General features: G+C 46.8%; 1 protein-coding gene and 1 long non-coding RNA gene across 4 annotated transcripts; one reads left to right on the plus strand and one right to left on the minus strand.

Moving 5' to 3' along the window:
• Positions 1-5,878: 5,878 nt before the first annotated feature.
• On the minus strand, positions 5,879-8,418 carry LOC144672530 (histone H1-like). 3 transcript variants are annotated; one of them, XM_078534368.1, is made up of 2 exons: positions 6,139-8,418; positions 5,879-5,946 (listed from the first exon to the last, which is right to left on the minus strand). In XM_078534368.1, the coding sequence occupies exon 1, from the start codon at positions 7,868-7,870 to the stop codon at positions 7,193-7,195; it is 678 nt and encodes a 225-aa protein (XP_078390494.1). In that variant the 5' UTR covers positions 7,871-8,418; the 3' UTR covers positions 5,879-5,946; positions 6,139-7,192. The 3 variants fall into 3 exon arrangements, 1 of the variants encoding a protein (XP_078390494.1); XR_013574115.1 differs by having other exon boundaries at positions 5,885-6,012; positions 6,139-6,210; XR_013574116.1 differs by having other exon boundaries at positions 5,890-5,946; positions 6,264-6,434.
• A 2,516-nt stretch (positions 8,419-10,934) lies between these two features.
• Positions 10,935-22,507, plus strand: LOC144672508 (uncharacterized). Its single transcript, XR_013574108.1, has 3 exons — positions 10,935-11,029; positions 14,829-14,915; positions 22,132-22,507. It is a non-coding gene; the product is annotated as an uncharacterized LOC144672508 (long non-coding RNA).
• The last annotated feature ends 4,488 nt before the right edge of the window (positions 22,508-26,995 follow it).

Here is a 26,995-nt window from a genome sequence, read left to right on the forward strand (position 1 = left end):
GCTTCAATACAGTCAATGAATATTACAATCATTTTAATATGGTCATTACAGGCAATCAGACAATGGTATTGGAGTTATCAACATACGTCATGTTGCATTCTGAGGTGCTTCAATACAATTAATATTCAATGCAGACATTCATTGTGAGCTGGGGCTCTCGGCCAATATATCCTTTCGAGTTATCAACAGATCGCATGTAACTCTTTTCGAGTACATTCACAGTTCTTGGTTTCCAGGAGTGGGACATGAACCCACAACCCTCTGATTCAAAGGCGAGGGTGCTATGAACTGAGCCACACTCTCGGCCAATATATTTTTTTTTTTTTTTTTTGTAAAAATATACTTTATTCATAAAAATCTTCAATCACATTCAAAACCATTTCAAAAACAACATTACAAGGGTACAATCCAGGTTAAACTTTTACAAAATGTATCACCAGGTGCATCAGTACAAACAATATTACAGTCATTTACAGCCTTTCATTTTGATCTGTACAGCCCGAGGGGCTCTAAACAGTTCCCAGTCTCTCGGTGCGCTGTGGTAGAAAGGTCTTAGACAGCGACCCTTCCCCATTGCGCCTTTGCGGCAGCTGCCCCAAGCTTTAGTGCGTCCCTCAGCACGTAGTCCTGGACTTTGGATTGTGCCAGTCCGCAACAATCGGTCGGGGACAACTCTTTGTGCTGGAAGACCAACAAGTTTCGGGCAGACCAAAGCGCCTCTTTCACCGAGTTGATGATCCTCCAGCTGCAGTTGATGTTTGTCTCGGTGTGTGTCCCTGGGAACAGCCCGTAGAGCACAGAGTCCTGTGTCACAGAACTGCTCGGGATGAACCTCGACAGCAACCACTGCATCTCTCTCCAGACTTTCTTTGCAAAGGCACAATCCACAAGGAGGTGAACAACGGTCTCTTCCCCACCACAGCCACCTCGAGGGCATCGTGCAGAGGGGGTGAGACTCCTGGCGTGTAGGAAGGATCTGACGGGGAGGGCCTTTCTCACCACCAGCCAAGCTACGTCTTGGTGCTTGTTGGAAAGTTCTGGCGATGAGGCATTCTGCCAAATGACTTTGACAGTCTGCTCGGGGAACCATCCCACAGGGTCCACCCTCTCCTTATCCCTCAGGGCCTCTAGGACGTTACGTGCTGACCACTGCCTGATGGACTTGTGGTCAAAGGTGTTTTTCTGCATAAATTTTTCCACCAGGGACAGGTGGTACGGCACGGTCCAACTACTTGGAGCGTTCCGCGGCAGCGTGGCCAGACCCATCCTTCGCAACACCGGGGACAGGTAGAACCTCAGCACGTAGTGACACTTGGTGTTTGCGTACTGAGGGTCTACGCACCGCTTGATGCAGCCGCACACAAAGGTGGCCATCAGGATGAGGGCGATGTTGGGCACGTTTTTTCCCCCTTTATCTAGAGGCTTGTACATCGCGTCCCTGCAGACACGATCCATTTTCGACCTCCAGATAAAGCGGAAGATGGCTCGAGTGATCGCCATCGCGCAGGAGTGTGGAATGGGCCAGACCTGCGCCACGTACAGCAACAGCGAGAGTACCTCACACCTGATGACCAGGTTCTTACCCGCAATGGAGAGGGAGCGTCGCTCCCACATGCCCAGTTTCCTTTTCACCATAGCCACTCGCTCCTTCCAGTTTCTAACGCATGCCCCGGTCCCTCCGAACCATATCCCCAGCACCTTCAGGCCGTCAGCCCTGACAGTGAAGGGGACAAAGGATCGGTCAGCCCAGTTCCCAAAGAACATGGCCTCGCTCTTCCCACGATTTACCTTGGCTCCCGAGGCCAGTTCGAACTGGTCGCAGACGTGCATCAGTCTGCGCACCGACAGCGGATCCGAGCAGAAGACGACGACGTCGTCCATGTACAGGGAGGCTTTTACCTGAGTGCCTCCACTGCCTGGGATCGTCACTCCTCTTATGCCCGGATCCTTCCTGATGGACTCGGCAAAGGGTTCTATGCAGCACACAAAAAGGACAGGCGAGAGAGGGCAGCCCTGCCTGACTCCAGATTTAATCGGAAAGCTATCTGTTTCCCACCCATTGATTGAGACTGCGCTACTGATGTTAGTGTAGAGCAGTTGGATCCAATTTCGAATTCCCTCCCCAAAGCCCATTTTGGAGAGCACATCCCCCATGTAGGTGTGCGATATTCTGTCAAAGGCCTTCTCCTGATCCAAGCTGATGAGGCAGGTATCCACACCCCTGTCCTGTACATAGGCAATCGTATCCCTGAGCAGCGCCAGGCTGTCAGAGATCTTCCTGCCTGGCACAGAGCAGGTCTGGTCAGGGTGAATCACCAATTCCAGAGCGGATTTGACCCGGTTGGCGATGACCTTGGACAGAATCTTATAGTCCATATTCAACAGTGAAATGGGTCGCCAATTTCTAATTTCCTCCCTTTCCCCCTTGTGCTTGTAGATGAGGGTGATGATGCCTTTCCTCATGGATTCTGACATGCTGCCAGCCAGGAGCATACTCTCGTACACTTCTAGCAGGTCTGGGCCGATCAAGTCCCACAGAGCCGAATACAACTCCGCCGGCAGGCCGTCGCTTCCGGGGGTTTTACTCTTCTCGAAGGACTCGAGGGCCTTAGTCAGTTCGTCAGGGGTTAGCGGTTTGTCTAGGCTCTCCCGCGTACTGTGGTCTAGGACCTCCGTGATAGAGGACAGGAAGGACTGGGAGGCCGTGCTGTCCGTGGGCTTCACGTCATACAGTCCGGCATAAAAGGATTTGCTGATCCTCAGAATGTCGGACCGTGATGACTTTACTGAGCCGTCTTCTTCCTTCAGGCTGCTGATCACAGAGCGCTCTCTGTGTACCTTTTGGAAGAAGAAACGTGAGCACGTCTCATCCTGCTCCACGGAGCGGACTCTGGAACGGAAGATGATCTTGGAGGCCTCCGAGGCAAAGTGCGAGGCTTGCTGGCCCTTCACCTCTTGGAGCTCCTCCTTGACATCGACCCCCATCGACTGCAGCCGGAGCAGATTCTGCATCTTTTCCTGGAGTCGGGACATTTCCCTCTGTTCCTTTCTAGCTTTCTGGGTGCCTTTGAGGATGAAAAACCTCTTGATGCTTCCCTTGATCACTTCCCACCAGTGTGTCAGGGACTCAAAGAGGGGTTTCACGGTTCTCCAACCTTTGTAATCCCTCTTGAGCTCCTCAATGTTCTCTGGGGTCAGCAGTTGCACATTTAGCTTCCATGCCCCCCTGCCCACCCTCAGGTCTTCCTCCAAGTGGCAGTCCGCCAGTAGGAGGCAGTGGTCAGAGAAGAACACCGGCTTGACGTCGGTGGATCTGACTGTGAATGCACGGGACACAAACAGGAAGTCTATCCTGGAACGAATGGACCCGTCTGGCCGCGACCAGGTGTATCTACGCTGCGCTCCGTCTGCAGGGTTGCTGAAGACGTCGTGCAGCTTGGCATCCTTAACTGTTTCCATCAGGGATCTGGACGTAGCGTCCAATCTGCTTCCGGCCCTGCCGGATCGTCCAGCCGCATCGATGATGCAGTTGAAGTCCCCGCCCAGAATGACCGGCCTGGAGGTCGCCAGCAGCAGTGGGAGCTGCTGAAAAACCTCCAGCCGCTCAGCCCCTTGTGCCGGGCCGTACACGTTAATTAACCGGAGTGGAGCGTTCTTGTACATTACGTCTGCTACCAGGAGTCGCCCGCCCACCACCTCCTTGACCTCGGAGACGGTGAAGTTGCCTCCCCGCAGCAGAATACCCAGGCCGGAGGAACGAGAGTCGTTTCCGCCCGACCAGATCGATGGCCCGTGGGACCACCATCGTGACCATTGCCTGTAGGAGCTGAGGTGCGGTATCGCACACTCCTGCAGAAACAACAGGTCAGCTTTGACCTTGGCTAGGTAGTCCAAGGTCGCAACACATCGCGTAGTAGATTTAATGCTACGCACATTTATGGATACAATCTTTAAACCCATATTAAAGCATTTATTCTCCTACCAAACCCACTGTCTCTGAGAGTCCCAGACCTTTAGTCTGCTCCTTCATACCCGTAGTGAGCTCAAATTCCTTCACTTTGGATGGGCTGAGGTAGATCTCCTTGGCCGTGTTCTGCTCCAGTGGCATCTGGAGGTTCACGTAGTGAGCGGGTTTTGAGGTGACCTTTGCTGGAGAAGCTTCTCCAAAACTCACCCCCTCTGGGGGGTTGCTGTTCCCGGCTTCCTGGAGCTGGGGTGCGATGATTGCCTCACTGCTCCCAGATTCCAGGGGCTGTGGTGCACTGGCCTCCTCAGGTTGCAGGCAAAGTTGGGGTGCGCTGGGCTCCTTGTTGTCTCCAATTTTCTGGAGCTCGGGTGTCTCGTCCTCCAACGCCCTGGAGCTTTGCCGCCTCTTCTGTCGGTGCCGCTCTGGCACTTCATCATCCGAAGAGCTGCTGCCCTTGTCATCCGTGTCGGATGGGAGACGCCTCTTGCCGCTTCTCTGGGAAACGCCTTTGCTTCTTCTTCGCTCCCTCTTACTTTTCTTGTTCTTCACCGTCCGCCACTCCCCCTGCTGCTTTTCCACTGCTGCCTCCTCCTCCATTGATTCGCTGTCCTGAGGACTGGAAGGTTCAGGGGGTGGTGCTGTTGATTGGCTCTCTGTTGCCTCAATCTCTTTCTCCACCTTGTCTCTCTCTGTGTCCTCCTTTGTCCCGTTGAGCTCCCTGGGGGCCTTGGTGGTTGGAGTGACACGGAACATTTCTTCTGCTTCCCCGTGGTCGGCTTTGGCTGCCTGTGCGTAAGTACGGCAGCGTTTGGGGCAGGTCCTGTAGAGGTGACTTGCCTCGCCACACAGGTTGCAGCACTTGGCCTGTTTGCAGTCTTTTGTCTGGTGCCCTTCCTGTTTGCAGATCTTGCAGAGGGAGGCGCTGCAGTTGGCCGCCACATGACCAGCCTTGCCGCATGAGCGACAATGCTTGGGTTGCCCAGCGTAGACCAGGTAGCCACGGTTTCCCCCGATTGCGAAACTGGAAGGAGGGTGGAAAATGGCTCCCTTACCATCGGTCTTTAGCGTGACCTTAAACAGGCGTTTGCCTGTCCAGATCCCCAAGTCGTCTCGAATCTCGGTGCCGCTCCCCACCTTATCGAAGTACCTGGTGAGGAAGGTGACCACGTCGGCGACAGGGACGAAGGGGTTGTACACATGCACCATCACCTCACGTTCCCGTTGCAACGGCAGAGAAAAGTGCGGCTCCGCCGTCAGGATCTTCATCTCCGGCAGGTCTCTCTTCTCCTCGAACACCCTCAGGAGCCGGACGCAGTCTGCCACTTGCTTGACATTTGCTCGGCCAATATATCCGCGTTAGTCACACAGCCTGACGTGTTCTCTTCTACTCCCATCCCCCGCTGTCCTATGGCTGAACGGCCTTGGACACCCACCTTTAGCTGAAAGTAGGTGGAGTGAATAAGAAGCGGGTTGGGGTCGGTGACTGAAATGCTTTTGAGGAGCCGGCGGCTGGATGAGGAGTCCCGGTTATTGGGTGGATGGCCCTTCGCTTGAGATTGTGACGTCAGTGACATTTGATTGGTTCCCCCCTACAATCCTCTCACCAATAGAGCTGGAATTAAACCAATCAGCGTTCCGTTCTTCTACAATCCTTCATTAGCATAAAAGGGCCCGAAGGCAGGGGGGCGGAGCCTATTCGCCTTGGCCTCAGTGAGAGTAAATACAAGACCACGCCCAAGCGAATGGTCATCAAACTCAGTGATTGGCTAACGCCGGGACACCTGCCCAATCACCGTCGACGGAACGGTACGGTGGAAGTCCTGATTGGCTGAGCTCGGGTGGCGCCTTATTTTCAAAATAAAGACCGCCAATTTCTGAGGGCTTGGCATAAGCAAACACTTAATACGTTTTCTCTCCAAAAACATTTACTTTATTCATAATATTTGTAAAGGTACATTACATAGCAGTTTAAAATTTGACTAAACACACATTTACTGTATTCATAATATTTGCAAAGGTACATGGCATAGCAGTTTTATATTTGACTAAACCACATTTACTTTATTCATATTTACAAAAATACATTGCATAACAGTTCAAAATTTGAGTTAAAAGACATATACTTTATTCATAACATTTGTAAAGGTACATTGCATAGCTCAAAATTTGACTAAGAACACATTTCCAGTATTCATAATATTTGCAAAGATACATTGCCTAGCAGTTCAAAATTTGACTAAAAACGTTTACTTTATTCATATTTGTGAAGGTACATTGCATAGCAATTCAAATTGACATGAATATCTGCGTAGATGAGTTTACATCATTACATTATGTGGCACTCTAAATGCCTCACGGAGCCAGACAGAACAGAAACAAGCCCTTCGGCTCAATACACCAAAAAAAAAATATAGTTTACATTTACAGTGTAGACTTGCATTAGCTGTTGCATACTGTCCGAGGAGTTTTCCATCGTTTCCTTTCCCCGCGGTCGATCTAGTGTGAGCGGGTTAAATTTAAATTTAAAAATGAAGCCGTTCTGCGCCACTGTCCGATACATCAACTCCTATATGTCACCTCGTTCTGTATCGAAACGGATTCGTTTCTCTACATCTGCCAATCGCTTTAATCTTCGCAAACCCATCAATCGTTTTAGATTTACTCAATGCTGTACCCCTTACCTGGAAGCAGCTCCCAGCCTCGAAATCAATCAATCAAGTTAATCTCGCCTGGGCAAATAACCGTTCGCATTCAGATAAAAGCACAACACTGCCCAGGCTGGAAACCTGAAATAAAAAACAGAAAACCCCTCGGCAGACCTTGATAATGACCTGTGGTGAGCGAAACTCCCGTTTGACGTTATCCAACCTCCCCCTCCCAGTCCAGCTCCATGCAAATGTTCATTATAATAATTCAAGAGCAACAGGGAACATTTAAAAAAAACTATGTAGCCGGTATTTCCCTGGAGGCTTGACTGTGCAGTTGTGTCCCACACTGGAACTCGGCCACATTTATCACATTAAAAGGCGGGGGTGAGGGGATCGGGACAGGGTAACAATGTTTATTGTAAGCGACTGATATGCAAAATTAGCTCGATCGAGAAGTGCGTTCTCAGCTCTTTCCGGCGAAGATGGAAATGGCTCTGAAAAGAGCCTTTGGGTTCAGATGAGTTGTCTTTTTTTTTTGTTTTTATATATTTTTTTCCAATTCCCAAGTTGATCTTCTTCACTTCTTCTGCTGTTTGTTGACCGTCTTCTTGCCCTTGGGCGATTTCGTCGGGCGGTGTCGCTTGGCGACTTCCTTGGGCTTCGCCGCCGCGGCGGCGGCCGGCTTCAGCGCCGCGGCTTTCGCCTTCTTGGCGGGAGACTTCCTGGCCAGTTTCTTGGCGGGGGTTTTCTTGGCCAGTTTCTTGGCGGGCGATTTCTTGGCCAGTTTCTTGGCGGGCGATTTCCTGGTCAGTTTCTTGGCGGGCGATTTCCTGGCCAGTTTCTTGGCCGCTGGCTTCTTGACCGCCGCCGGCTTCTTGGGGGATTTCTTGGCGGCCGGCTTGCCCGCCTTCTTGACCACTTTGCCCTGGGGCTCGTTCTTGGGGAGCTTGAAAGAGCCGGAGGCGCCCTTGCCCTTGGTCTGCACCAGGGAGCCCTTGTCGACGCTCCTCTTGATGGCCAACTTGATACGACCGCGGTTCTTCTCGACGTCCATGCCGCCGCTGGCCAGAGCCTTCTTTATGGCGGCCACGGAGATGCCCTTGCGGTCGCTGCTCCCCGCCACCACCTTGCGGATCTGGTCGCCCAACTTGGGGCCGGTGGACTTGGCGCGGAAGGGCGTCCTCTTCTTCGGGGTCTTGGCTTGAGCGGCGGGCGCGGCGGCGGGAGCCGTTTCTACTGCTGCGGTGTCTGCCATGTCTCGATCTCTCGTCCAAAACTTTTCTCTCTGCCTCTGTGAAGAATTCGAGTCCGGATTGAAACGAGAGGCGGCGGCACAGAGCAAGTTAAAGGCAAAGAGCGGACGTGGGCGGCGACTGCTCGCTCTCAGCTCCCAGAGCTGGCGACCTGTCTGTGTTTCTCTCCCTCCTCAAACTCCCCAATCCCAAAGAAAGTAGGACACCCCAAAGTCCCAAGAGTGTCCCTACGCCTACCTAAGAAAGGGATATTCAGCGCTGAAAAGGTCCCAGCCAGAGTTAAAGGATCATTTGCGAGTGAAATCAGTCTAATTGCTGCACTCAACTCGCTCCCTCAGCCTGTCCGCCGACATCTGACTTCTTGTTTGGTCAATATCGACCACAAAACGGCTCGCTTTCCCGCAAATTCCCGCCTGGGGTTTCTGCCGGGCATCTGTGTTCTTCTGTGGCGGGGGGTGCAGTTGATTCCATCCAAGAGATTCGGGGAAATACTGAGGTGAAACGGGCACCACAAGCACAGAGGCAGTGGACTCAACCCTCGCCACTGTTTCAGCTTCCGGCTCCTCGCCACTCCGCCCAGTCGGGAGTTGTGGATCCTGGTGGGGTATTTTCCATATCCCGAGGCTTGCATCTAGACCGAACTCTAAGCTAGGCATTGCACGGACTCTCTGTTGCCCAGGTTTATTGACGGATCCACGGCATTGGCTGCTATGCACTGTAAGGCATCTACAAGATGCACTGTTGGAATTCACCAAGGCTCCTTCGACAGCTCCTTCCAAACCCACGACCACTACCACCTAGAAGGACAAGGGCAGCAGGTGCATGGGGAACACCCACCACCTGGAAGATCCCCTCCAAGTTACTCACCATCCTGACTTGGAAATATATCGGCCGTTCCTTCACTGTCGCTGGGTCAAAATCCTGGAACTCCCTCCCTAACAGCGCTGTGGGTGTACCCACACCACATGGACAAGATCCTGTAACTCCCTCCCTAACAGCACTGTGGGTGTACCTACACCACAGGGACAAAATCCTGGAACTCCCTCCCAACAGCACTGTGGGTGTACCTGCACCACAGGGACAAAATCCTGGAACTCCCTCCCTAACAGCGCTGTGGGTGTACCTACACCACAGGGACAAAATCCTGGAACTCCCTCCCTAACAGCGCTGTGGGTGTACCTACACCACAGGGACAAAATCCTGGAACTCCCTCCCTAACAGCACTGTGGGTGTACCTACACCACACAGACAAAATCCTGGAACTCCCTCCCTAACAGCACTGTGGGTGTACCTACACCACAGGGACAAAATCCTGGAACACCCCCCCCCCCCTAACTGCACTGTGGGTGTACCTACACCAGACAGACACAATCCTGCTTAGTGAGGGATTGACATGGCCTGTTCGCTCCCTGACTTCATGACAGAAAAATAAACCACAAAATCGTTTGCACCCCTCGTATTGTGAAAGAGGCGGATTAGCTATTGCTCCCGCACTTGAAGACAGTGTTAGACACTAAACAATAACCAAACTGTGTGTTGTGCCGTCTGCAGCTTCTCTGCCCTTGGATTTTCAGATTAATTCTGAGGGATGGAGTGTTTCATTCCAATGAAATTAAGCATCTGGAATCATCCCCAATTGATCAAAGTTTACGTCTTTATGTTTTGGAAGACAGATGCAACCCTTTTTTGGAGTGACTCAGGGCAATTTTACATTTGTTGCTCCTTCACAGGATGTCCCTGGGAAAGCCACCATTAATGGCAAATCACATTGATTTTTCTCCTTGGGAAAGTGGTAGGGAACCACATTCTCGAATGCAACTGAGCGGCTTGCTTGGCCACCTCAGAAGGCACTTAAGGGTTAACCCCATTGCTACGGGTGTGGAGTCACATGGAGGCCAGACCAGCAAGGGACAGCTGATTTCCTTCCCCAAAACGCATTCGTGAATTTGGTGGTTCAAACACACAGGTCCAAAATGTGGGAATTTCCTCCTTTCGCATCTCAGACACCACCGTTGTCGCCCTTCCAAGTTCTCCTTGAAACCTACCTCTTTGAATAAGGTCAGAAAATGCTGGAAAAGCTCAGCGGGTCTTACAGCACCTGTGGAGATTCATTTCCCCCTCTCTCCACAGGTGCTGTTAGACCTGCTGAGTTTCCCCCCCAGAATTTTCTGTTTTTGTTTCAGATTTCCAGCCTCCGCAGTATTTTTGCTTTTAGCTCTGAACAAGCTATTTGCCAGCGATTCCAATTTGGCCTTAGTGTCAAATTTTCTTTGATGAGGCTCATAACATTGAAGAAGTGTGTGGGTGTGCACTTGCGATGCCATGGCATACAAGGCTATGTACCTAGTGCTGGAAAATGGGATCAGAATAGTCAGGCACTTGCCCAGGACTACGTGCTGAGGGACACATTAAAGCTTGGGGCAGCCAACGCAAAGGCACAATGGGGAAAGGTCACTGTCTAAGACCTTTCTGCCACAGTGCACCGAGGGACTGGGAACTGTTGAGAGCCCCTCGGGCTGTACAGCTCAAAATGAATGTATGCAGTGAATACTAAGTGTATTATAAATGTATTGAAGTATTGAGTGCAACATGATGTATGTTGATAACTCCGATACCATTGTCTGCATTGACCAGATTGAAATGATTGTAATATTCATTGATTGTATTGATGCACCTCGTGATACATGTGTAAAAGTTGAATCTGATTGTACTTTTGTGATGGTGATTTTGAAAGGTTTTGGAATGTTCTTCCAGATATTTTATGAATAAAGTATATTTTTCAGAAAAAAAACTTGTTTGACCATGGCAGACTCGATGGGCCGAAGGGCCTTTTTCTGTGCTGTAGACCCCTATATGACTCCTGTCCAACATTTTGAGCCGATTTGGGATTATATTGCATTCAGATTGTTGCTGCTGTTTGATGCACTTGGCTACGGAGACGTCCGAGCATGCGCGCTCATTCCTTGCCTGCTGCCTTCAGTTTTTTTAATTGGCAGCAAGGACGCATGCGCCTTCCCCTCCCCCCCCCCCCCCCCCCTATCCCCAGCTCTGCCGGCAGCAAGGCTTTTTGCAGTCTGGTAAAGTCAGAGCAAGTCCGGGTGTTTCAAAAGGCTCAGTGCAGGAAGGGAAATCCACGCTCGAGGCAGTGTGTAAATTGCAAGGTAACACACATCACCCAGACCTTTACAAATCGTTGCTGCATTTTATTTCCTGGAGCCAGGTTCTTCTTCTTATCGTGTCCACGGACAGTCTATACATGGCCCAGCCAGAACTGGACACATTTTTTAGCACCTTGTTGTTGAATTTCGGCAAGATTTGCAACAGTGCAGGGTTCCTCTGGCGATAGGCATTGCAGGAGATGTTGCATAGCCCTGTGGCTCAGTTCCACATTCACAAGTTGTTGGGCTGGTTGTATATCCCCAATTTGCTTAGTGACACCTTTGAACGACCCAGCTGTGGCTCAGTTCATAGCACCCTCACCTTTGAGTCAGAAGGTTGTGGGTTCATGTCCCACTCCCGGAGGGGAAAAAGAAAGTCAAGAACTGTGAATGTACTCGAAAGAGTTACACCAGTCCTAAGTCTGTTAAGCACTTCCAGGTTGCCCAGTTGCAATTAGCTCCTGGGGGAAGGCTTTCATCCGGTAGAATTTCCATCGCTGGGGGTTGTTCAAGACTGGCGAGCCAGCCTTTCCACAAGGCAATGCGGGCTTCAGATGGGGTTGATTGTAATGGAACAACTCTGTAATGCTCTGGGGACCTGGGTTCAAATCCCGCCACGGCAATTGAATCCAATAAATAAAAAAAAAAATCTGGATTTAAAAGTCTAATAATGACCATTAATGGGGTAGGCCATTTAGGACTGAGATGAGGAGAAATGTCTTCAACCAGTGAGTGGTGAGCCTGTGGGATTCGTTACCACAGAAAGTAGTTGAGGCCAAAACATTGCATGTTTTCAAGAAGGAGTTAGATATCGCTCTTGGGGTGAATGGGATCAAAGGGTATGGGGAGAAAGCGGGAACAGGCTATTGAGTTGGCTGATCAGCCATGATCAGAATGAATGGTGGAGCAGGCTCGAAGGGCCGAATGGCCTACTCCTGCTCCTAGTTTCTATGTTTCTGTGTAAACCAGTGTCGATTGTTGTAAAAACCCATCTGGTTCACTAATGCCCTTTAGGGAAGGAAATCTGACATCCTTACCTGCTCTGGCCTACATGTGACTCCAGACCCACAGCAATGTGGTTGACTCTTAAATACCCTGTGAACAAAGGCAACTAGGGAGGGCTAATAAATGCTGGACTGGCCAGTGACGCCCACATCCCATCTACGAACTCTGCAGGCCCTCAAGGAATTGTTCTATTGAATGAGAAGAATTGTTGTACAGCACAGGTCTGATCGTCTCCTCTGTTTATATCCCCAAGAAGTGATTATAAATGTTAGTTACTGGGACTAGTGATGTAAACATGGCCAGGAACTAACTCAGAGAGAGAGAGACACACAGAGAGAGAGAGAGAGAGAGAGAGACACACAGAGAGAGAGAGAGAGAGAGAGAGACACAGAGAGAGAGAGAGAGAGAGAGAGACACACAGAGAGAGAGAGAGAGAGAGAGACACAGAGAGAGAGAGAGACACACAGAGAGAGAGAGAGAGACACAGAGAGAGAGACACACACAGAGAGAGAGAGAGAGAGAGACACAGAGAGAGAGAGAGAGAGAGACACACACAGAGAGAGAGAGAGACACACACAGACACAGAGAGAGAGAGAGACACAGACACAGAGAGAGAGAGACACAGAGAGAGAGAGAGACACAGACACAGAGAGAGAGAGACACAGAGAGAGAGAGACACAGAGAGAGAGAGACACAGAGAGAGAGACACACACAGAGAGAGACACACACAGAGAGAGAGACACAGGCTGAGAGATAGAGAAACAGAGAGAAAGAGAGTCTGACAGAGAGAGAGACAGACAGAGAGAGAGACACAGAGAGAGACAGACAGAGCGAGAGATAGAGAAAGACAGACAGACAGAGAGATAGAGAAAGACAGACAGACAGAGAGATAGAGAGAGACAGACAGACAGAGAGATAGAGAGAGACAGACAGACAGAGAGAGATAGAGAGAGTTAGAGAGAGACAGAGAGAGATAGAGAGAGACACAGAGAGAAAGAGAGAGAGACACAGATAGGGAGAGAGAGAGACAGAGAGGGACAGAGAGAGAGAGACACACACAGACAGGGAGAGAGGCAGAGGGAGAGAGGCAGAGGGAGAGAGGGGCAGAGGGGCAGAGGTAGAGAGAGAGAGTGTAATAGAGAGAGAGAGAAAGAGAGAAGGATCCTCACGTGGGTCTTCGTTGCCAACTTCACAGTCGCTGCAGGCATGGTCCACATCCTCACCAGTCAGCATAATGGGCACGCTCCTCAAAGTGAGTGAGGGGCCTAATGTGGGCCACTCCACCCCCAGTATGGGAACTCTCCCTGCTGTTGTGAACCAGCTTCTCCTGCATGAAAACCATTGGAGAGAGTGTGAGCAGGACATGTGGCACTGCATGGAACGTTTGTATGGTGAGCGAAGTCATGGACGGGCAGAGGATATGAGCTCGAGATAATATAAGCCTGATGGAGATATTGAATGAGAAGAATTGTTGTACAGCACAGGTCTGATCGTCTTCTCTGTTTATATCTCCAAGAAGTGATTATAAATGTTAGTTACTGGGACTAGATGATGTAAACATAGCCAGGAACTAACTCAATGCTCTATTGGGTAGTCCCAGTTCTAATTTTTTTTTTAATTCTTTGTGATGTTGCTTGCAAAGCTACTTAAGAATCAATCACATTGCTGGTGTCAGATGGAGGCCGGAGCTGGATCATAGATTTCCTTCCACTAAAGGGCACGAGTGAACCAGATGGGTTTTTATGTTAATTTCAATGGTCACCAGTACCGAGGCTTGCTTTATATTCCAAATGTATTACTTCAATTCAAGTGAAAAAAAAAATAATGAAAAAAAGAAGAATGATCCCAGGAGTGAAAGGCTTAACATATGAGGAACGTTTGAGGACTCTGGGTCTATACTCGATGGAGTTTAGAAGGATCAGGGGGGATCTGATTGAAACTTACAGAATACTGAAAAGCCTGGATAGAGTGGACGTGGGGAAGATGTTTCCATTAGTAGGAGAGACTAGGACCCGAGGGCACAGCCTCAGAGTAAAGGGAAGACCTTTTAGAACAGAGATGAGGAGAAACTTCTTTAGCCAGAGAGTGGTGAATCTATGGAATTCATTGCCACAGAAGGCTGTGGAGGCCAGGTCATTGAGTGTATTTAAGACCGAGAGAGATAGGTTCTTGATTGGTATGAGGATCAAAGGTTACGGAGAGAAGGAGGGAGAATGGGGCTGAGAAACTTATCAGCCATGATTGAATGGCGGAACAGACTCGATGGGCCGAATGGCCTAATTTCTGCTCCTATGTCTTATGGTCTAATAAATCCCCCACAGTTACCCTGCTTGGATATGAACCCATATCCCTACAACATTCCTGGATCGCTGGATTACTAGTCCACTATCACCACTATACTAACATCTCCCCAGATCTGCAGCTGGATTCTGATAGTTTACTCCATCCCTAACAGCACTGTGGGTGTACCTACACCACGTGGACTGTAGCAGTTCAAGATGGCAGCTCTCCACCACCTTCTCAAGGGCAGCTAGGGATGGGTGATAAATGCTGGCCCAGCCAGTGAAACCCACATCCCGTGAATGTATGAAAAAAAAACTGTAAACATTGTCCTACACACTTAGTGTGGCATATCTGAATGCAATGCACTGCAGTTGGATCAGATGACAATACTGTATCTATCAGCTTTTTAGCCTCATCAGATATATACCTGATTAGAAACAAATATATTATGCTTTGTGCCACACCTGTTCAAATAACAAATGTTCACCTTGTACCATTCTTATTGCTCTTACAGCAGATTACCTCAAGAAGGTAGAGTAAATGAGGTAAATCTTCAACCCTGAACACAAGGAAAGATGAAGACACATCCCTCTCAGTCACAGTAAGTACATCGGTGAATTCTTTTTTTATTTATTCGATCATGGGATGTGGGCATTGCTGGCCAGGCAAGCATTTATTACCCATCCCTAGTTCAGGGGGCATTTAAGAGCCAACCACATTGCTCTGGGTCTGGAGTAATGTGTAGGCCAGACCAGGCAAGGACGGCAGATTTCCTTCCCTAAAGCGTATTAGTGAACCAGATGGGTTTTACAACATACTGCAGATGCTGGAAATATGAAACAAAAACAAAAAAATGCTGGGAAAACTCCTCAGGTCTGACAGCATCTCTGGAGAGAAAGACAGAGTCAATGTTTCAAGTCCGTATGACTCAAAATGTTCTGAAGAAGAGTCAGATGGACTCTAAATGTTAACTCTGTCTTTCTTTCCACAGATTCTCTTAAGGTTAACTTGCCGGTTGAGTCGGTAGTTAGGAAGGCAAATGCGATGTTGGCATTTATTTTGAGAGGACTAGAATATAAAAGCAGGGATGTGCTGCTGAGGCTTTATAAGGCTCTGGTCAGACCACATTTAGAATATTGTGAGCAATTTTGGGCCCCGTATCTCAGGAAGGATGTTCTGGCCCTGGCAAGGGTCCAGAGGAGGTTCACGAGAACAATCTCAGGAATGACATATTACATTTAATATGCAATGAGTTAACATATGAGGAACGTTTGAGGACTCTGGGTCTATACTCGATGGAGTTGAGAAGGATGAGGGGGGATCTGATTGAAACTTACAATACTGAAAGGCCTGGATAGAGTGGACGTGGGGAAGGTGTTTCCATTAGTAGGAGAGACTAGGACCTGAGGGAACAGCCTCAGAGTAAAGGGAAGACCTTTTAGAACAGAGATGAGGAGAAACTTCTTTAGCCAGAGAGTGGTGAATCTATGGAATTCGTTGCCACAGAAGGCTGTGGAGGCCAGGTCATTGAGTGTATTTAAGACGGAGATAGATAGGTTCTTGATTGGTAAGGGGATCAAAGGTTACAGGGATAAGGCGGGAGAATGGGATTGAGAAACTTATCAGCCATGATTGAATGGCGGAGCAGCCTCGATGGGCCGAATGGCCTAATTTCTGCTCCTATGTCTTCTGGTCTTATGCTGTCGGACCTGCTGAGTTTTTGCAGCATTTTTTGTTTTTGTCCCCAAAGCATTAGCCTGGGTCTCTGGATTACTAGCCCAGTGACAATACCATTACGCCATCACCTCCCCTGCAGTGTGAATTCCTACATTGGAGCCTTGGTGAATTCTTGCTGTGCACCAAGGCTCCTTTGGCAGCACCTTCCAACCCATGACCACTACCATCTAGAAGGACAAGGGCAGCAGACACATGGGGAACACCACCACCTGGAAGTTCCCCTCCAAGTCACTCACCATCCTGCCTTGGAAATATATCGGCCGTTCCCTTACTGTCGCTGGGTCAAAATCCTGGAACTCCCTCCCTCGCTGTGGGTGTACCTACACCACATGGACTGCAGCGGTTCAAGAAGGCAGCTCACCACCACCTTCTCAAGGGGCAATTAGGGATGGGCAATAAATGCTGGCCCAGCCAGTGACACCTACATCCTGTGAATTAATTTTAAAAATGTATATATATCTTACAATGCAGAAAGTCAAAATTAGTCAGTCCCACAGTGACCTGAAGTTACAGGGTCACACTAGTTACATGGAACAGTAGAATCATGTTGTTTCCAAATGCAGGCATAATTTAGCATTGGGATTGCCCAATGGAGCATTAAGTTGGTTCCCTTCCGTGTTTACATCACCCAACTAACTGTACCAGTTTGAACCACTTCCTGGGGGTATAAACAAAGGAGACAATCAGGCCTGTGTTGTCCAACAATTCTTCTCAGTCAATTGAACAGAAAAGATGAGAGGGCCTGTAGAGTTTGTAGATTGTCACAGAGCCTGGATCCTGATGGGTCAGTCTTTCAGAAGCTGCCTGTCCAACGCCAGACAAGGTGAAATTCGGATGGAACTGGGAACATTCGCACCTGAGGGGATGGTCCCTTGACTCTCCCTAACTCTCACGTGCAAACTGATAAACACCAAATACAGCGGCAGCCCATATTGGTGGTATGCTTGGCCTATCACAACCAAAGATCAGAGAAATAGACAAAATGGATTGAACCAACCCTTCTATTGTGCCGGTCACAAATGATGTTGGGCGATGATGACACAGCCGTAACATCACTGGGCAAGTGGTCCAATGTCGAAGGCTCATGCTCTGGGGGGTCATGAGTTCAAAGCCCACCATGGCAGCTGGTGGAAGTTAAAGTTAAATAAAGCTGGAATTGAAAGCTAGTGAAATCAGACTAGTATTGCGTGCTGTAAAAAGCCAACTGGTTCTCTCATGTCTGCCATCCTTACCCAGTCTGGCCCTAATGTGACGCCAGACTCTCAGCAATGTGGTTGACTCATCAGCGGCCTAGCAAGCCTCTCAGTTCAAGGGCAAATAGGCATAGGAAGGAAATGCTGGCCTTGCCAGTGGACACCCACTTCACATGAAAGAATAAAGAAAGAAAAAACAGACATTGCATCGAAAAGGAAACCAATCCAACTGTGGCACAGAATGAACAGTACAAAAGATTGATATTGCAAAACAGATTTCACACCCATACACATTACTAGTCTAACAAATGAATAACCCATCCTAAATAACAAACCATAGCTGAAACTGAGATACAGTAATTGACATGCAGTTAAGGAGAATGATAAATGCAGAATGAATTCCAAACTCATACACTGCAACAGAGATGGGTAGCTACACTGTGCCTCCAATGCTCAGAGCCAGTGTATAACAGCTGCAGAATGAATCCCACACAGTGATAGCGTTCAACAGATATCGTGTGAATCTTACACAGGAAATGCTAGAGGTTGAGATGAGAATTAACATAAAAATCACAGCCACTTGAATCAGGCAGACTCCGAGCATATTCACTGTAAATATCTGGTGTAGATTTAATCTCATAGCAAAGCAAAGGACCAGAGACAGGTGGGTTTAAAATGAATTCCAATTACAATACAGTAGAAGAGACTGCACAATACACTGACAGTGATACATTCGCATTCAGTAATGCAGGTTGATGGATAGAGAAAAAAAACACAAATATATGTATAATACCAGTGACTGTCCAATGCAGATTGAATGTTAACTATTCATGTAGTTCCAGACACAGGAATTTTGAACAAACACCTCCCTCAGACACTGACCAGACATTGAAAGATTTAGAATTAATCTCACTCACATGCAGTATCAGAGGTTGTCCGATAGAAAACAAATCTAGGCCATTCATCCTCTTGACATAGTAGCTGGTCTCTGCACTAATTCCATCCATACCCCTGTGCTCCAGATCCATTTATATGTTAGTCCAGCAAAAATCTACTGACATTGGGAAGTTCTGAGGAACAAAGGGAACTTGGTGTGTGTGTCCATAGGTCTCTGAAGGCGGAGGGACATGTTAGTGGAGTGAAAAAGGCATATGGGACACTTGCCTTTATCAATCGAGGCATAGATTACAAAAGTAGGGAGGTCATGTTGGAGTTGTATAGAGCCTTGGTGAGGCCAGCTGGAGTGCTGTGTGCAGTTCTGGTCGCCACATTATAGGAAGGATGTGATTGCACTGGAGGGGGTGCAGAGGAGATTCACCAGGATGTTGCCTGGGATGAAACATTTAAGTTATGAAGAGAGGTTGGATAGACTTGGGTTGTTTCCGTTGGAGCAGAGAAGACTGAGGGGTGACCTGATCGAGGTGTACAAAATTATGAGGTTCATGGACAGGGTGGATAGGGAGCAGCTGTTCCCCTTAGTTGAAGGGTCAGTCACAAGGGGGCATAAGTTCAAGGTGAGGGGCAGGAGGTTTAGGGGGGATGTGAGGAAAAACCTTTTTACCCAGAGGGTAGTGAGGGTCTGGAATGCGCTGCCTGAGAGGGTGGTGGAGGCGGGTTGCCTCACACCCTTTAAAAAGTACCTGGATGAGCACTTGGCACGTCATAACATTCAAGGCTATGGGGCCAAGTGCTGGTAAATGGGATTAGGTAGGTAGGTCAGGTGTTTCTCACGTGTCGGTGCAGACTCGATGGGCCGAAGGGCCTCTTCTGCACTGTGTGATTCTGTGATCCTAAAGTATGCATTCGCATAACCTACCCATCACCAATGTTAGCTTAAGTCGTGTGGCATATCTCTCATTTGTTCTCTCGCTTTATCGTTAAATAATGGAGACACATTTGAAATGTTCCAATCTAAGCAGGTAATTCTCAAAGTGAGAGCGCTTTGGAAGATTATGTGTCAGCATCTTCGAAGCATCCACAGTACCTTAAAAAAATCATCATTCAGTAAATAAAAGCTCATGGCATAGGGGTAACACATTGTCATGGTTAGAAGATTAGCTAACTAAAAGAAAGCAGAGAGTTGGCATAAATGGGCAGAATTTCCTGCCTGTCGGACCCCGCTGCCATTTTACGTGGGCGAGTATATCAAGGCCCACCCAGCGTCACGCTGGGAAGCGCTATGCGCTCCCTGAGCCCGAGGAGGGGATTCCCCAAAAGCGAGAGTGTGCTCTTCCGCGCATGTGCAGCTAAGTGCTGCCTCAGGGAGATCGCTGACCGTTTTTAAAAACATTAAAACTAGAGGAAAAAGAAATCCTTAACATGCCCCCCTCATGTGACAATGTCACATGAGATGGGACATGTTCATAATTTACATAATAAGTTTACTAAACTTTTTAAAACCCGACATGAAACCTCATCCCGCCGCTGGATGAGGTTTCATGTTTTGTCGATTTGCTGCCGGGTCTCCTGGTCTGCCCGCCAACCTTAAGGTTGGACAGGCAGGTCCTTTTAATTGTATAATTGATCCTGTCAATGGCCTCAATTGGTCATTGACAGGTCGGCGGGACTGCAGCTGATATTTCTACAGGCCTGCCTTCCTGAAAATTTAAATGGACCGGGATGAGGTCAGGGGTTCCGCCCGACATCATCTCGCGTCAATTTTGCCGCCAGCAAAATTCTGACCAATGTGTCTTTTGATTATCTGCTCCTATCACTGCTTGCTTATCCCTACAACCACCCCACCCTCAACTTCTCTCTCCTCCTGCCCCCCCACCTTAGACCAGCTTATATTTCACCCCTCTCCTAACTATACTTCAATTCTGCCAAAGGGTCCTGAGGACTCGAAACATCAACTGTTTTCTTCTCCACCGATGCTGCCAGACCTGCTGAGTTTTTCCAGGTAATTCTGTTTTTGTTTTGGATTTCCAGCATCCGCAGTAGCTTTTAGCTTTTTGTTTTTATCTCTGTGTTTAATTGACTGCCACCTCTCTTCAAGAAATGCCCTCCCTGAAGAAGTACTGCTCTGTTCTCCGACAGGATTTCCGCCTGTCTCTTCTGCCCTGTTCACCTTCATTGCTTTCCATTTCTCTCCTGGTGTTTGACAAGGTGTTTACTGATATCATCACCTTCAACACCTCTTTGATCCTTTTGTCTGTGACATCTTTTGATTATCTGCTCCTATCACTGCTTGCTTATCCCTACAACCACCCCACCCTCAACTTCTCTCTCCCCCCACCCCCCACCTTAGACCAGCTTATATTTCACCTCTCTCCTAACTATACTTCAGTTCTGCCGAAGGGTCATGAGGACTCGAAACATCAACTGTTTTCTTCTCCACCGATGCTGCCAGACCTGCTGAGTTTTTCCAGGTAATTCTGTTTGTGTTTTTTTTCTGGTTGGCAGGATGTAATGAGTGGTGTGCCACAGGGATCAGTGCTGGGGTCTCAACTTTTTACAATTTATATAAATGACTTGGATGAAGGGACCAGAGGAATAGCTGCTAAATTTGCTGATGACACAAAGATTGTGTCAGATGTGAAGAGGATGTAAGGAGGCTACAAAGTGCCACACATAGGTTAAGTGAGTGGGCAAAGATCTGGCAAAGTGGAGTATAATGTGAGCAAATATGAAATCGGTCATCTTGGCTAGGAAAATAAAAAAAAAGAGAAGCTTATTATCTAAATGTTGAGAGGTTGCAGAGGGATCTGGGTGTCCTAGTGCATGAATCACAAAAGGTTAGTATGCAGGCACAGCAGGTAATTAGGAAAGCTAATAGAATGTTATCACTTATTATGAGGGGAATTAATTACTAAAGTAGTGAGGTGATGTTTCAGTGATACAATGCATTGGTGAGACCACATCTGGAGTGTTGTGTACAGTACTGGTCTCCTTATTTAAAAAAAAGATGTAAATGCATTAGAAGCAGTTCAGAGAAGGTTTACTACACTAATACCAGGAATGAGTAGGTTGTCCAATGAGGAAATACTGGACAAGTTGGGCTTGTATCCACTGGAGTTTAGAAGAGTAAGACAAAACTTAATTGAAACCTTTAAGATCCTAAAGGGTCTTAACAGTGTGTATGTGGAGAGGATGTTTCCTCTTGTGAGAGAATCTAGAAGTAGGGGTCACTGTTTAAAAATAAGGGGTCATTCATTTAAGACAGTGAGATTTTTTTTTTTCTCAGAGGGTCATGAGTCTTTGGAACATTTCCTCAAAAAGTGGTGGAAGCAGAATCTTGGAATATTTTTAAGGCAGAGCTAGATAAATTTGCAATTAACAAGGAGGTGAAAGGTTATCGGAGGTAGGCAGGAATATGGGTTTGAGGTTACATTCAGATCAGCCATGATCTTATTGAATGACAGAGCAGGCTCGAGGGGCCAAGTGGCCTATTCCTGTTCCTAATTCATATGTTTGTATCTTGATATCCCTCAAATTTACGTTCCTCTTCTGTTTTTGAAAAGCCTGCTGCATGTTTCTCTCCCTTTATTCTTTATATTCCACACATTCTTCAATTTAAACTATTTTTTTTACCAATTGTGTGTATTTATTTTATATATTATACACATTGTTTGTTAAGTAGAACATATTACCTTCTACGTAGACATCAAGCTTTTATTAAGCTAAATTATGTTGAATACCCCTGTTCATCTATAGTTCTATGTAATTACAGAGTTTACCATTTTGCTGTCATCAGTTACTCTCTCATCTGATTTAAATTACCTCTAGCAAAATGTAAAATCTCAATATTTGTGTTAGGTTTCTCCTTTTGAAACTCAACAGTCAATTCCATAATGTTATGATCATCAGGAGATTAATATTCTCTCATGGTTAGATTATTAAATGAGTCTGGATCATTATTAAATCTATTCTGGTCTTTCCTCTTATTAGTTCTAGTGCATATTATCTCAGAAATTCATTTTAAATGGGCTCAAGGCATTTATTACCTTTCTGACTTGAATTCTTCTATTCTCTCTGATTTATATGCAAACTAAAATCTCCCCTAAAATCGACTTGGCTATTTTCTACAAGCTTCTCTGACATCTGAATTGAAAACTTCTCTCACATGTGAATTGAAAGCTTCTCTTATATCTGAATTGATACCATCTGTTGTTTTCCATTTATTTGCCTCCAAGTATTAGATGACTCCAAGTAATGCATTCTACCTTAGACCACAGTTGTAACTGTGGTGTAGCCAATGTTTGCCTCCCCTTACTATTGTCCCCTATTACTAATGTCATAATGCTATCCTTAACCAATAAAGCTATGCCTACTCATCTTCTAATTTCCTTATCCTACCTCAAGGCCTTATTCTGGAATATTTAATTCTTCACCACCTAGATATAAACAGGTATGATATAGTCGGGATTACGGAGACATGGCTGCAGAGTGACCAGGGATGGGAACTGAACATCCTGGGATATTCAGTATTTAGGAAGGACAGACAAAAGGGAAAAGTCGGTGGAGTTGCATTGCTGGTTAAAGAGGAAAGTAATACAATAGTGAGGAAAGATATTAGCTCTGATGCTGTGGAATCTGTATGGGTAGTGCTGAGAAACACTAAGAGGCAAAAAACCTTAGTGGGGGTTGTATATGGACCCCCAAATTGTAGTGGTGATGTTGGGAATGGCATTACACAGGAAATTAGAGATGCATGTAATAAAGGAACATCTGTAATTACGCGTGACATTAATCTGCATATAGATTGGGCAAATCAAATTAGTAACAATACCATAGAGGAGGAATTCCTGGAGTGTATACAGAATGGTTTTCTGGACATTTACATTGAGGAACCAACTAGAGAACAGGCCATCCTAGACTGGGTATCATGTAATGAGAAAGGAATAATTGGCAATCTAGTTGCGCAAGGCCCCTTGGAGATGAACAACCATAATATGATAGAATTCTTCATCAAGATGGAGAGTGACATAGTTGTTTCTGAGACTTGGGTCCTGAATCTTAATAAAGGAAACTACAATGGTATGAGGCGCAAGTTGGCTATGATGGATTGGGAAACGTTACTTAAAGGGATGACGGTGGATAGGCAATGGCAAACATTCAACGAGTGCATGGGTGAACTGCAACAATTGTTTATTCCTGTCTGGTGCAAAAGTAAAGTTGGAAAGGTGGCCAAACCATGGCTTTCAAGGGAAATTAGGGATAGTATTAGATCCAAGGAAGAGGCATACAAATTGGCCAGAAAAAAACAACAGACGTGCGGATTGGGAGCAATTTAGAATTCAGCAAAGGGATTGATTAAGAAGGGGAAAATAGAGTATGAGAGTAAGCTTGCAGGGAACATAAAAACTGACTGTAAAAGTTTCTATAGGTATGTGAAGAGAAAAAGATTGGTGAAGACAAATGTAGGTTCCTTACAGTCAGAAACAGGGGAATTTATAATGGGGAACAAAGAAATGGCTGACCAACTAAATACATACTTTGGTTCTGTCTTCACAAATGAGGACACAAATAACATACCAGAAATGTTGGGGAACACAGGGTTTAGTGAGAGAGAGGAGCTAAAATACATCAGTATTGGTAGGGAAATGGTGTAGGGGAAATTGATGGGATTGAAGGCCGATAAATCCCCAGGGCTTGATAATCTACATCCCAGAGTACTTAAGGAAGTGGCTCTAGAAATAGTGGATGCATTGGTGGTCATCTTCCGAGATTCTATAGAATCTGGAACAGTTCCTACAAATTGGAGGGTAGCTAATGTAACCCCATTATTTAAAGAGGGAGGCAGAGAGAAAACAGGGAATTATAGACCAGTCAACCTGACGTCGGTAGTGGGGAAAATTCTAGAGTCCATTACAAAAGATTTAATAGCTGAGCACGTGGAAAACAGTGGCAGAATCGGACAGAGTAGGCATGGATTCACGAAAGGGAAATCATGCTTGACAAATCTACTGGAATTTTTTGAGAGTGTAACTAGTAGAATTGATGAGGGGGAGCCAGTGGATGTGGTTTATCTGGACTTTCAGAAGGCTTTCAACAAAGTCTCACATAAGAACAAAGAACAAAGAAAAGTACAGCACAGGAACAGGCCCTTTGGCCCTCCAAGCCTGCGCCGATCATATTGCCCGTCAACTAAAACATTTTGCACTTCCGGGGTCCATATCCCTCTATTCCCATCCTATTCATGTATTTGTAAAGCTGCCTCTTAAACACCACTATCGTACCTGCTTCCACCACCTCCTCTGGCAGCGAATTCCAGACACTCACTACCCTCTGCGTAAAAAACTTGCCCCGCACATCTCCTCTATAGTTTTCTCCTCTCACCTTAAATCTTAGTCCCCTTTGTCCCCTAGTAATTGACTCTTCCACTCTGGGAAAAAGCTCCTGACTATCTACTCTGTCCATGCCACTCATAATTTTGTCAACTTGTATCAAGTCACCCCTCAATCTCCGTCGCTCTAGTGAGAACAATCCGAGTTTCTCCAAACTCTTCTCATAGCTAATAACCTCCAGACCAGGCAGCATCCTGGTAAACCTCCTCTGCATCCTCTCCATATCCTTCTGGTAATGTGGCGACCAGAATTGCACGCAATATTCCAAGTGTGGCCTAACCAAGGTTCTATACAGCTGCAGCATGACTTCCCAGCTTTTATACTCAATACCCCTGCCAATGAAGGCAAGCATGCCATATGCCTTCCTGACTACCTTATCCACCTGCGTTGCCACTTTCAGTGACCTGTGGATCTGTACACCCAGATCCCTCTGCCCGTCAATGCACTTAAGGGTTCTGCCATTTACTGTATAATTCCTGCCTGTATTAGACCTTCCAAAATGCATTACCTCGCATTTTTCCGGATTAAACTCCATCTGCCATTTCTCCGCCCAAGTCTCCAACCGATTTATACCCCGTTGTATCCTTTGACAATCCTCTTCACTATCTGCAACTCCTCCAACCTTAGTGTCACCTTCAAACTTACTAAATTAGCCCAGTTACATTTTCCTTCAAATCATTTATGTATACTACAAACAGCAAAGGTCTCAGCACTGATCCCTGCGGAACACCACTGGTCACAGCTCTCCATTCAGAAAAACACCCTTCCAAGAGATTAGCATTTAAAATTAAAGTGCATGGGATTGGGGGTAGTGTATTGAGATGGATAGAAAACTGGTTGACAGACAGGAAACAAAGAGTCGGAATAAATGGGTCATTTTTCTGAGTGGCAGACAGTGACTAGTGGGGTACCGCAGGGATCGGTGCTGGGACCCCAGCTATTCACAATATATATTAATAATTTAGATGAGGGAATTAAATGTAATATCTCCAAATTTACAGATGACACAAAGCTGGGTGGGAGGGTGAGCTGTGAGAAGGATGCACAGATGCTTCAGGGTAATTTGGACAAGCTGAGTGAGTGGGCAAATGCATGGCAGATGCAGTATAATGTGGATCAATGTGAGGTTATCCATTTTGGTAACAAAAACAGGAAGACAGATTATTATCTGAATGGCTATGAATTGAGAGAGGGGAATGTGCAACGAGACCTGGGTGTCCTTGTACACCAGTCGCTGAAGGTAAGCATGCAGGTTCAGCAGGCGGTAAAGAAGGCAAATGGTATGTTGGCCTTTATAGCGAGAGGATTCGAGTACAGGAGCAGGGATGCCTTGCTGCAATTATACAGGGCCTTGGTGAGACCACACCTGGACTATTATGTGCAGTTTGGTCTCCTTATCTGAGGAAGGATGTACTTGCTATAGAGGGAGTGCAGCGAAGGTTTACCAGACTGATTTCTGGGATGGCAGGACTGACATATAAGGAGAGATTGAGTTGGTTAGGATTATATTCGCTGGAGTTCAGAAGAATGAGGGGGGATCTCATAGAAACCTATAAAATTCTAACAGGACTGGACAGGGTAGATGCAGGAAGGATGTTCCCGATGGTGGGGGAGTCCAGAACCAGGGGTCACATTCTGAGGATACGGGGTAGACCATTTAGGACTGAGATGAGGAGAAATTTCTTCACCCAGAGGGTGGTGAGCCTGTGGTATTTGCTACCATAGAAAGTAGTTGAGGCCAAAACATTGTATGTTTTCAAGAAGGAGTTAGATATAGTTCTTGGGGTGAAAGGGATCAAAGGGTATGGGGAGAAAGCGGGAGCAGGCTATTGAGTTGGATGATCAGCCATGATAATGAATGGCGGAGCAAGCTCGAAGGGCCGAATGGCCTACTCCTGCTCCTAGTTTCTGTGTTTCTATGATCACCATGTCTCTGTAAAGACACCATGGCATAACATCTTTAAGATGTATTTGCGCCTCTCGATCACACTCTATTCCTGATACTCCATGCCTTAGAATATAAACTATTATTTTACGTAGGATATCCTAAACTGTTCTCGCGTTGCCTTTTCCAACAACGTTTAAATTAACATTTCTGTCATGTATCAATCCTGCTGTACAATATAAGGTATTCTGTATTCCCTTCCCATGTCACTGTGTGTGATCTGACCTGTGACCTCCTGGTTTTGTGTATCGTTTAAATGATGATTTCTATTATTGAGCAAGACTGAGCCAAAGCTTCATTTAAATGAACAACAATATGACATTTTACAGTGGACCAAATTGATGGTGATCATAACATGCCAATTTTAACCTGGACATGGCAATTATTAAATGATATGGAAGTAAGATCCTGCACAAGGGCAATAAATTCAGGTTGAAATTACAATGGGCTGAGATAAAGTATAATATGTGACTACTTGCTATGGTGCAGAATCGAATCACATGCCAACTGCCCCAAAGGT

The sequence above is a fragment of the Cetorhinus maximus genome, chromosome 38, assembly GCF_964194155.1.
Source record: "Cetorhinus maximus chromosome 38, sCetMax3.hap1.1, whole genome shotgun sequence".
NCBI lineage: Eukaryota > Metazoa > Chordata > Chondrichthyes > Lamniformes > Cetorhinidae > Cetorhinus > Cetorhinus maximus.

Excerpts from the sequence above, each read along its gene's own strand:
- LOC144672530 (XM_078534368.1), bottom strand. The coding sequence starts at position 7,870 with ATGGCAGACACCGCAGCAGTAGAAACGGCTCCCGCCGCCGCGCCCGCC.